The sequence below is a fragment of the Camelus ferus genome, chromosome X (genome assembly GCF_009834535.1).
Source record: "Camelus ferus isolate YT-003-E chromosome X, BCGSAC_Cfer_1.0, whole genome shotgun sequence".
Lineage (NCBI taxonomy): Eukaryota > Metazoa > Chordata > Mammalia > Artiodactyla > Camelidae > Camelus > Camelus ferus.
The window spans coordinates 5328814-5340427 of record NC_045732.1 but is presented as its reverse complement, the minus strand read 5'-3'; the positions used below and the strand labels follow the sequence as shown (position 1 = coordinate 5340427).

General features: G+C 42.2%; 1 protein-coding gene across 1 annotated transcript; it reads right to left on the bottom strand.

The window, feature by feature from the left end:
- Window positions 1–6128: 6128 nt before the first annotated feature.
- MSN (moesin) lies at window positions 6129–10625 on the bottom strand. The gene is made up of 5 exons (XM_032474370.1): window positions 10463–10625; window positions 10059–10219; window positions 9536–9628; window positions 8963–9187; window positions 6129–8367 (listed from the first exon to the last, which is right to left on the bottom strand). The coding sequence occupies exons 1-5, from the start codon at window positions 10557–10559 to the stop codon at window positions 8203–8205; spliced, it is 741 nt and encodes a 246-aa protein (XP_032330261.1). The 5' UTR covers window positions 10560–10625; the 3' UTR covers window positions 6129–8202.
- Between the last annotated feature and the right edge of the window lie 989 nt (window positions 10626–11614).

Sequence of the window (11614 nt, the reverse complement as noted above, 5' to 3'; positions counted from 1 at the left end):
ATTTCACATAGCATGATACCCTCTAGGTCTATTCATGTTGTCCCAAACAGCAAGATTTTCTTTTTATATAATTGAGTAATATTCCATTGTATATGTATGTGTATGTGTACACACATCTTTATCCATTTGTCTATTTATGAACACTTGAAGTGTTTCCATTTCTTGGATATTGTAAATAATGTGCAATGAACATAGGGGTGCATATATCTTTCTGAATTGATGTTTTTGTGGTCTTTGGATAAATACCCAGAGTGGAGTTGCTGGATCAAATGGTAGTTCATCTTAATTTTTTTGAGGAACCTCTGTACTGTTTTCCATAGTGGTTGTACAATTCACATTCACACCAACAGTGCACGAGGGTTTCCTTATCTCCACCTCCTTGCCAACAATTGTTATTTATTGTCTTTTTGATGATAGCCATTCTTACAGATGTGAAGTGGTATCACATCGTGGTTTTAATTTGCATTTCCCTAATGGTTAGTGATGTTGAGCATCTTTTCATATGTCTGTTGGCCATTTCTATGTCTTCTTTGGAAAAATGTCTATTCAAGTCCTCTGCCTATTTTTCAAACAGATTGGAGTTTTTTTGTTACTGAGTTGTATGAGTTCTTTATATATTTTGAATATTAAGCCCTTATCCTACATATCATTTGAAAATATCTTCTACCATTCCATAGGTTGCCTTTTCATTTTCTTGATAGTTTCCTTAGCTGTGCAAAAGCTTTATAGCTTGATGTAGTCCCATTTTCAAATTTTTGCTTTTGTTTCCCTTGTCTGACGAGACATATCCAAAAAAATATTACTTAGACTGATGTCAAAGAGATACTGTCTATGTTTTCTTCAAGAAGTTTTGTGGTTTAAGGGCTTACATTTAAGTCTTTAATCAATTTTGAATTTATTTTTGTGTATAGTATGAGAGAGTAGTGCAGATTGATTCTTTTGCATGTAGTTGTGTTCAGTGTTCCCAAAACTGTTTATTGAAGAGGCTGTCTTTTCTCCACTTACATTCTTGCTTCCTTTGTTGTACATTAACTGCCTATATAAGTGTGGTCTCATTTCTGAGTTCTCTATTCATTACTGTAGCTTTGTTAACATAGTTTGAAATCAGGGGTCTTGATACCTCCAGCTTTCTTCTTTCTCAAGATCATTTTGTCTATTCGGGGCCTTTTGTGTTTCTATACAAATTTGAGATTATTTTGTTCTAGTTCTGCGAAGAATGGCATTAGTACTTTGACAGAGAATGCATTGAATCTGTTGATTGCCTTGGATAATAAGTTCGTTTTAACAATATTAAACCTTCCAATCCATAAACACAGTATATCTTTCCATCTGTTTGTATCATCTTCAATTACTTTCATTCAGTATCTTACTGTTTTCTGAGTATTAGCCTTTTACCTCCTCAGATTTATTCCTTTTTGATGTGATTGCAGATGGAATTGTTTTCTTAATTTCTCTTTCTGAGAGTTCATTGTTAGTGCATAGAAATGCAACAGATTTCTGTATATTAATTTCATATCCTGAAACTTTGCTGAATTCAGTGATGAGCTCTAGTTGTTTTTTGGTGATGCCTTTGGGGTCTTAAATGTATATTATCATGTCATCTGCAAACAGTGACAGTTTTACTTCTTCCTTTCCTACTTGGATTCCTTTTATTTCCTTTTATTGTCTGATTGCTGTGGCTAGGACTTCTAATACTATGTTTATTAAAAGTGGTGAGAGTGAGTGAGCTTCCTTGTCTTGTTCCTGACCTTAGAGAAAAGGATTTCAGCTTTTCATCATTGAGTATGATGTTAGCTATGGGCTTGTCATATGTGGCCTTTATTATGTTGAAGTATGTTCTCTCTATATATATTTTGTTAAGAGTTTTTTATCAGCATGGATGTTGAATTTTGTTAAAAGATTTTTCTGCATCTGTTAGGATAATAACATGATTTTTATTTTTCAACTTATTAGTGTGGTATATCATATTGATTGATTTGCAGATATAGAACCATCCTTGCATCCCTGGGATAAATCCCACTTAATCGTGGTGAATGATCCCTTTAATGTATTATTGAATTAATTTGGTAATATTTTGATGAGGATTTTTATATCTATGTTCATCTTGATATTGGCCTGTAATTTTCTTTTTTTTAATAATATCTTTGTCTGGTTTTGGTATCAAGATGATACGGGCCTCCTAGAATGAGTTCAGAAGCTCTCCTTCCTTTGTAATTTTTGGAATATTTTGAGGATAGGTGTTAATTCTTCTTTAAATGTTAGATCAAATTCACCAGTGAAGCCCTCTAGTCCTAGACTGTCATTTGTTGTGATTTTCTACTATGTCTAGATTGTAAAATGTTGAGGGGAAATAGGTAATGATGAATAGTGAAAGATAAGACAAGTCAAGTTGTGAAGAGCCATGAATGCTCCTTAAGCTAAGGAAGGGAATTGATGTTCTCAGAGAGAAATAGGTTCAAAGCCCTCCATTTTAACTCTAGAAAGTGATGTAGAAGTAGCATGGACTCTTTAAGATCTTGACTAAAAACTTTAAGAAACATCACCTGTGTACAGATATGTAAATGTGGGAGGAGGAGCTTTCTTTAGGAAAAGGATTGGAAGCAAAGTAGCCAAGATGGTAAGGGTGCCCCATGGTAGATATTTGTCCAGGTCTGGGGCAGATACAGGAGATAGTTCAAGGCTAAGTCCTGCCATTGTGACTGTGGACAAGTGCCTTTGATTCTTGGGCCTCAGTTTCCTACTCTATATGAAGAGTAATCAAATTCAGGAATCTCTCTGGCCCCTTCCTGCTCAGACATTTTAATTAAGAGATACAGGAAGACAGGCAATAGTGCACTACTCTTGGATGGCAGAGAAAGCCTGATCCAGGTCTTGAAGTTCCATCAAAAAGGGTCAGAAAGCAAGTTCCAGACCCATATCTGCTGGACTGCTTGTGGGAACTTAGACAAGCCTCATCTCCTCATCTCTCAGAAAAGTATTGGTCTACTTTAGATTCTAGAGCAGTGGCTCTCCAGAAGTCTGGCCCCTGGAATAGCAGCATCAGCACCTGCTGGGAACTTGTTAGAAATGCAAATTCTCAGGCTCTGCTTCAGACCCACTGAACTGGAGACTTTGTGGGTGGAGTCTAGTAATCTGTTTTAAGAAGCCCACAAAGTGATTCTCATATACAGTAAAATTTGAGAAACATTGTTCTAGATATATTCAAACTTTTACAGCAATGGAGGGCCCCCTCTTTCTTTTCTTTTTTTATTGAGTTGTAATTTACATACACCTTGATGAATTTTTACATGTTTGTACCCTGTAACCACCACCCAAACCAATAATATTTCCATGATCCCAGATGGTTTCCTTGTGCCTCTTTCCAGTCAGTTTTTCCCACCCCAGCTCCAGACAACCATGACTGCCCTAGAGCTTGATATATATAGAATTATGTATGTTCTCTTTTGTGTCTGCCTTTTTTGTACAATATAATGTCTGTGAGATTCATCCATATTTTTGTATGCATCAGTAGTTTTTTTTTTAATTTCTATTGCTGAGTATTACATGAATATACTATAGTTTTGTCCATTCTCTAGTTGATGGATATTTGTGTTGTTTTCAGATTTGCAGCTATTGCAAATAGTACTGCTATGTCTTTTGGTGAACAAAAGCACCATTGCTGTTGTATATATACACATTAGCAACACTGCCCCCTTTTTAAAAATTAATTCTTTTGAGATCCTTTGTAGATTCAAATGCAGTTATAAGAATAATACAAAGAGATCTCATGTACTCTTTACTTGATTTCTCCAATAGTAATATCTTGCAAACAACCAAAATATTGACATTGATACAGTCAAGACAGAGTATCACTGCAAGAATCCCTCATGTTGCCTTCTTATAGCCAGATCTACTTCTCACATGGCTTCCCCCTACTTCCTTAATCATTGACAACCTGTCTGTTCTCCATTTCTATAACATTGTCATTTCAAGAATGGGGGATGTTGAGAAATGGGTAACAATGTTATAATGGCTTAAAACAATGCAAATTTATTATGTTACACTTTTTGGAGGTCAGACAGAAGTCCTAAATGGGTTTCACTGAGCTTAAACCAAAGTGTTAGCACGGCTGTGTTCTGGGAAATAATATGTTTCCTTGTCTTTCCCAGTTTTTAGCAACCACCTGCATTCCTTGACTTGTGGCCTCTTTCTCCATCTTCAAAGCAGCGACACAGCATCTTCAACTCTCTGACTCTGATCTTCTTCCATCTTTTAATGACCATTGTAATTATATTGGGCCCACCTGGATTATCCAGTATCACCTCGCTATCTTAAACTCTTTAATCACATGCCCAAGTCTCTTTTGCCACATAAGGTAATATAGTCACAAATTCTATGGATTAGAATATGGACATCTTTAGGGGGCAGGGAGGCACCATTACCCTGTCTACCATATCCATCTTCCTAGACGCATAAGTTCACATGTCTCCCACTTTAAAAAAATAGTTATTTACACATATTCAGCCCAACATACAAAGCAGAGAAAAGCAAACATCCTCTGGTTGAAATTGGAAGGGACCTAGGACTTCTTCACTTTCTAAGGCAACAACAGTTGGGATTATCATTAGCAGATATTCCTAAGGCTCCTTCCTACACTGATGTTCTGAAGTCCTAGAATTCTATTTGTTACCTTAGAATTGAAGCTGTGCAAGTAGTCATCCCTCGGTATCCACAGGGGATTGGTTTCAGGAACCTTGCAGATAACAAAATCTGCAAATGCTCAAGTCCCTTTTATAAAATGGTGTAATATTTGCATATAACCTATGCATATCCTCCCATATATTTTAAGTCATCTCTAGATTATTTATAATACTTAATATGATGTAAATGCTATGTAAATAGTAACTGGCATGCAGAAAATTCACGTTTTGCTTTTTGGAAATTTCTGGAATTTTTTTTTCAAATATTTTCAGTCTACAGTTGATTGACTCCGCGAATGTGGAATCCATGGATACAGAAGGCTGACTGCATCTCCTGTTCCCAGTAGGTATCTGTCTTCCCCTAGACCCCTGGTGGGAATGGTAGGGAAAAGATCTAGTGTAGTGGTTAAGAGCACAGGCTCATGAACTAGATTGCCTGTGTTCATGTCCTGGCTTTACTACTTCTAATGTCTGTGACCTTAGACAAATTAATTCATCTTGTTGGGCCTCAGTTTCTTTATCTGCAAAATGAGGTAACATAGTAAGTCCTCAGAGCAGTGGTTCCCAAGTTTGTCTACACATTGGAATTAACAAATATGCTGTGATGCTTGTGTCCCCCTGCTAGAGATTATAATTTTATCTGAGGATGTGGTCTAGGTTTTGGAATCTTTAAGATTTTAATATGCAGACAAGTTTGGGAGCCACTGCCTGAAAGGGCTATTATAAGGATTCAGAGCTCACAGAACACACAACTTACTTTTCCTTGCAAGTATTGGCTCACCAAGAAGGAAGCTTAAATGAGAGTATGCCATGTCCAAGACAGCCTGGAAGGCTTATCTAGGTCTCAGTTTCCTCAACAGTAAAATTGGGATAACCAATGTAGGCTATAAAATTGACACGAAGTACTGCCCAACAGCTTTTGTACAGATATACAATCTCCATTCTTACTTGACACTCCACTCCCCACCACCTTTTGCAACAAAGCTCAAGATAATTTCTCTGACGTTCATTTGCACTGCAATAAATGAGGGTAGTAGGAGGTGAACAAGCCTGGAGGCCTTCCTGACAAGGAGGCAGGAAAGGGTCTGACCACCCCAGGAGAAGTCCAGAGATAAAAATCACCCCTCACAAGCAGCCCCAAAGCCCCAATGCCAAGCAAGCCCATAAGCACCACATGGTCAATGCAGGGCCCACCTACACTGGAAAAGTTGGCCTGGGGCTATTAAAGGGCATAGGCTATTAAGTCATACAGTCCTGTGCCCTTGGGCAGTTATTCTTTTTCAAGTCCATTCCTTCCTCTATAAAATGAAGAGAGTCAGATCTACGCCCCATACGACTGAAGTGAGAATGGAATGAGACCAGGGATGGGTAGGTGGTCCAGAGAGTGGAAATTACAGTGAAGTATCTTGCAGCCACTTGCTCATTCCACAAAGAAAGATCAAGTCACAGTGATGTCTTCCTAAATTTTATTGGCACTGAGATAGAACATGGGTTAAGCATAAACCCCTCCAAAAACAAATTTTAAAACCCAAAAAAATACACACAAAAAAACCTGAATACAAAATCTAACCTTTCTCCCCAGCTTTCCTGGGAGGGATGCGGGAGGAGGGGAACTGCCCTAAAGGTAGCTAGATTGCCCCACAATTCCAGGTTTGAATTTAGCCAATGTAGGTTGTATCACCAAGAAAGTGTTAATATAATTCACAGCAATGCACATAAGACTTCCCAAGGTCAAGCAGGAGGCAAGGGGAGGGAGGGATCAAAACCATGGGCTCTGGGCTCAGGGCACTGCATGGAAGGACAGTATCGCCCTTGGGGACCAAACTCTGGGGAGACGGCAAAAAAAGGAACAATAAAACCAAATACCAAGTACTTTAAAAATTGATTGTATGACCTATAGTGACAGGTGATATCACTAATACTGAAAGCTTCTTACATTAATGTTTCTGGCAAAATATTCTCTTATAATGTAGTATAAGCTTCCCAAGTGAAGGGGTGGTAAGGGAATGAGGCCAAAATGATCCTGTCCCAAGACTAATATCTTCTTAGGGTGCATTAGCAAGAAATGCAGAAATCAATATTGAGTTAGATGCCACTAAAATATATAATACTGGTAGAAAGAAAAAGAGCACACATGAGACAGAGATGAAGAGGAGGAGAAGGCTGCTCCTGGGTTGAGAAAAAGGGGTGGGGGTGTGAAAGGGACCAGGCCAGAGCCCCTAACAGCTCTCTGGTTTACAGCTCCAAGTGACAGCTCAGCTGGTGGCAAGACCTGGGTTAGAGGTTTGTCTAACAGAAGCAGGACCCAATTACCACCTTGGAGAGAGGTGATAGGAAGGGGCTATTAGGCACCTGAAGGGGGTCAAGTAAACTGCAGGATCTGGGCCACGGGCTTCTCTCATCACACTCAGCTTCTTCCACCCTCTCGCCAGTTGAGCCAACTGGCATCAAGATCCAGGGCTCACTACACCAAGGCCTTGATGGCCCTGAAGCAGGAGCTATGGCCCAAGTAGCTCTGAAGGGAGAGGTGGTCTGGGATACCTAGCAGGGAAAATACTGAAGCCAGGTGTGAATATTTCCTCCCTTCAGTAAGAGTCCTGGATGATATTGGCTAGGTTTTGGTGTCACCATTCCTACTCTTCTACCTGGAGGGGATTTGGGGATTGGAGTGATGAGCAGATCCCAAGAAGGGAAGAGGAAGCCAGAATAAGAAGTAAGAGATATCTCTGCCCGTAGAGCTCACTTTTAACAAGCCTATGCTCCCTTAAGGCTTTGGGACAGAACTTCTACCCAGTCTTGCCTGAACAGAAGGGCCAATGGTCTTTGAGGATGTTGGTGAAGCCTCTTGAAGGCACTGTCTCCCCCATCTCACCCTGAGGAGAAACTGAGTCCCTGAACTCAGGGACCAAGTTTATTGGGACCAAGTTTGTAACAGGCCCAATCTGGGAGGTAGAGAGTAGAATGATTGAACATCTTTTTAGCCTCCAATCATTACAAAGCCTAAATGACTCGAGAAGGAATAGACATTGGGAGGCCTAATTCTTGGGCAGTTGACATTCTAGAGCATATAGCCAGGGTCCTGCCTCTTTTCCTAAACCCTGTGATATTCCAATTCTGCAAATCACAGAACCATGAAGAGGAAGGCAGTGGTGGGGTAAGGGTAGGGGCTAGTTTTCAACCTACTCCACACTTGACTTCTGCAGAACAACAGTCAATGTGGGTGTATTTCTCAAATCAAGTAGGAAGTGCCTCTGAACTGGGAAAGTGATTTCTTCTAGCAAGCTAGATCAAAAGGGCCAGAGGAAAAAGAAGGTCCCATTGGCACCATAGTGGGCCATCTCTCTGCCTAGGGATGTGAGTAAGGGGTGAGGGGCTAGGTTTGGTCCCATGGCTGCACCAAATGCTTGGCATGACTCCAGGGCTGCTCTAGTTAGTGGCTCCAGCACAGTGTGTGTTAGGCAAGAGTGTAGGAGTGTCTGGGCAAGGAAGAAGGAAGGAGGGGTCCCTAGAGGCTGAGTGCCCATTACATGGACTCAAACTCATCAATGCGCTGCTTGGTATTGCCCTGCCGGATCTGGCGCAGGGTCTTGTATTTGTCTCGACCCAGTCGCATGTTCTCAGCATGGATCATGTCATTAGCAGTCTTCTTGGACTCATCGCGGGCATTGGCCAGCTCTGAAGTGAGAGCCTGTGAGGGGACAAGGGGATGAGGGGTTAATGGCTTCCTCTTATTTTACTCCCCTTATTAACTAGATTTATTTCCTTTCTTCCTGCCTTCCTTCTTTCCTTCGTCCCTCCCTCCCTCCCCCCTCCCCTCCCCACCTCTCTCTCTCTCTCCCTCCACCCCCTTTTTATACACACACACACACACACACATTTTTAAGAACCATTTCCAGCCCTGTTAGAACTGCAGTGAGGCAAGAATAAAATAAAAACATCACAAACTTAGCAGATCAACTGATGACAGGTATTCCCTGAGAGCAGAACAATGTACCAAAGATTCAGGTACGGATTTAGTCAATCAAGTATAAATGGAGTATGGATGGAGGATGGAGTTTAAAAAAAAGGCAAGGGAAGAGGTGGTCCAGGATCTGATTAAGAAGTGAGAGGTGCCTTCCCCTAAAACACTCACTTAAGAAAGGCTCAAGCTTCCATACAGCACTGAGACAGGCTCCTCTACCTATCCCCTCATGATGACCTAGGAAGGTCATGCCCCACCGATGACCTAGTGAAGGTCATAGGCTACCCATGGTCTCCATGACCCATTGCCTCTGCCTGGGTACCTTCAGGTGCTTCTGCACACGCTCATTCTTCTCTGCCTCAGTGGTACGTTCTTCCTCACTGCGGTCCTTGGCCATGGCATCAGCCCGCAGGTCAGCGCTGGCCTCTGCCCCATTCTCATCCTGCTCATCCTGCTCATTCTCAGCAGGCTCTGCCACATGAGGAGTGCTCATGGCAGTCTTCAGCTCCGCACGGGTCTTCTCCAGGTCTTCTTGTACCATCTGAGCCTGTCCAGTAACAGAAGAGCTGGCAGTCAGACCAGGCCAACTTGTGGCATCCCAACGTATGCCTAGAATAGCCTAGCAGGAAGCAGGCACCAGGTAGGCCAAGTCTCTTTGTCTGCCTGATCCTTAGTTTCCTCAGCTGTATAATAGGATTAATTGTACCAATTTCCTTGGGGTATTGGGGAATTCTGGTAAGTATTTGAGAAAGACTTGAGGCACTTCTGCCATATTGCTCACTATCAAGAGAGGATGTAAGGGTGAAGGAAACCAAACCTAAGGAATCTAAGGAACTGGAACCTATGCATGTAGAACCCCATCCCACACTGCTTTGCCCTGGACACTGTGTCTTACCTTCTGCTGCCATTCTGCAGCCTCACTCTCCTTTTTCTTTCGGGCCATCTCCAGCTGGGAGATCCGAGCTGTCAGCTCTGCCATTTCCAAGGCCTATGGATAAATCAGAAGCTTATGAGTCTTCAGGGCCCAGGTGTCCTCAACTCCAGATTTTCTGGGAACTAACAGAGAACCTGCTGCTCCACTTGCTTGCTGTTCTAGAGGCTCTTTTTACCATAACTCCTCTAGGAAGCCCAGAGGAACACTCCTATTCTCAGATTTACTACAGCACCCTATTAACTCCAAACCATTTCCTTATAAGTCAGAGCTCCCCACTTACACTATAGACCTGAAGACAAACATGTTATCTCTGTCTTTTTCCTCCTTTTCCTCCTCCTCCTCCTCCTTCTCCCTCTTCTCTCTCTCCCCCTCTCTCACTCTACTTACCTCCCTCTCTCTCTCTTTTTGGCATTGCCTACCTCACAGTTAGGGAAGACAAGAGAAAACTCAGGTCACATAATCTCAGCCCATTTTTTAGCTTTACCAGCTGTTCCTGGGTCTTCTTCTGGTCCCGGGAGGCCTGCAACAGGGCCTCCTTGGCCTCTTCAGCTTCTTGACGCTCTTTGGCCAGTTTCTCAGCCTCACTCTGGGCGCGCTTCCGCTCCTGTTCAAGTTCCAGAGCCCTGCGGGTCTGTTCTTCCAGTTCTGGGAAGAGAAAGGGTTAGAAAGATGGTGAAGAGTGCAGAGATAAAGAAGGGACACTTAGCTTCCTTCCTGGAAATGCTTCACCCCAGGGCACAGCTGACAGAAAGCTCTAGGCACTCTTCCTCTTGCCCCATCCTACATCTATCCTATAGCCACAACTGGAACATATGGCTTGAGTCTGCAGCTCAGACAGAAGGGTTTCCAGCCCAAAGAGTCAGTCTCCAAGATGACTCCAAGCCTCACCTTGCTGAGCCTTCTTAGTCTGTTCCTCAATCTGCTTCAGCCTCTCCATCAGTTCCTCCTTTTCCCGTTCAATCTTCTCCTTCTCCTTTTCTGCCATCTCACGTTTCTTCTTCTCATTTTCCAGCAGAGCACTAGGAAAGAAAAAAGAAGGGATGGAACAGGATAGCAAGACCGCATGGAAGCCTTGGGTCCCCCAGGGCTCCCTGGCCCTGGATCTTCAGTCCCCACCTTATCTCTACACCCTTGTCTTCACATCATAGCCCCACATAGTCTGGTATGCTCAGGGCCCTGTCAGCTTGCCCCAGAATCAGGAGATCCAACCTGGACTTTCTGCTCTGCCACTAACCGGTTGGTAAGCAGTGGGTGACCTTAGCTATGTCACTTCTTTGCTCTTGTTCCCAGTACACCTATCTGTAAAATGGCCTAATAAGTCCTTCCCTGTCTACCTCATGGAGTTATAGGGAGATAAGCTTCAGCTCTGTGCTGGTATACTGTGCTTCAAGTCTGCTGATCTCTATGGCTAGGGCATCAGCCCTCTGCCTGCCCTCTGAAGCCCAGTTCTAAGAGCCTCTTTCCCAGAATTTATTGCAAATCTAGAATAAGTATTTGCTTTTTCCAGGAGGCCTTCTTTTCTCCCTTGACTAGATGTCCTTTATCTTTCTGAGCTCTCAGAATACTTGGCCTATCCTTTTCCACATTCCTCCTCCCTGTTATTTTTCTCTATAGTGCTTCTTATCATGTCACATACTGCATAATATGCTTATTTGTTCTGTCTCTTCCCACTAGAATGACAGTTTCATGAGAGTAGAGATTTTTGTCTGTTTTTTTTTCACTGCTCAATAAATGTATATTGTGAATGAATGACACAGTATTTGTACCCTGAACAGTTGTGTATATACTGTTGCTCCTTTTACTCCTTCCAGACTATGAGGTCCCTCAGGGCAGGTTCCCACCAGATCCAGGTCTGTAATCTGCCCTCAATCTCATTTTTTTCTGAACAAATGTGAAACTTGGGTGTCTAACTTCTCATAAGTGGAGTCATTTTCCAGCCTACTAGAAGTTTCCTGAAGTTCCAAACTTTTAATGACAAAGTACCTACTAGAACAGTCCTCTCAGACCTTACCATGCACAGGAATCACCTAGGATCTTATT

Coding starts and splice junctions, on each gene's coding strand:
- MSN (XM_032474370.1), bottom strand. CDS start 10,559: ATGGCAGAAAAGGAGAAGGAGAAGATTGAACGGGAAAAGGAGGAACTG. Junction 10,220..10,462: donor GACTAAGAAGGCTCAGCAAG/GTGAGGCTTGGA, acceptor TTCTCTTCCCAG/AACTGGAAGAACAGACCCGC. Junction 9,629..10,058: donor AGAAGACCCAGGAACAGCTG/GTAAAGCTAAAA, acceptor ATTTATCCATAG/GCCTTGGAAATGGCAGAGCT.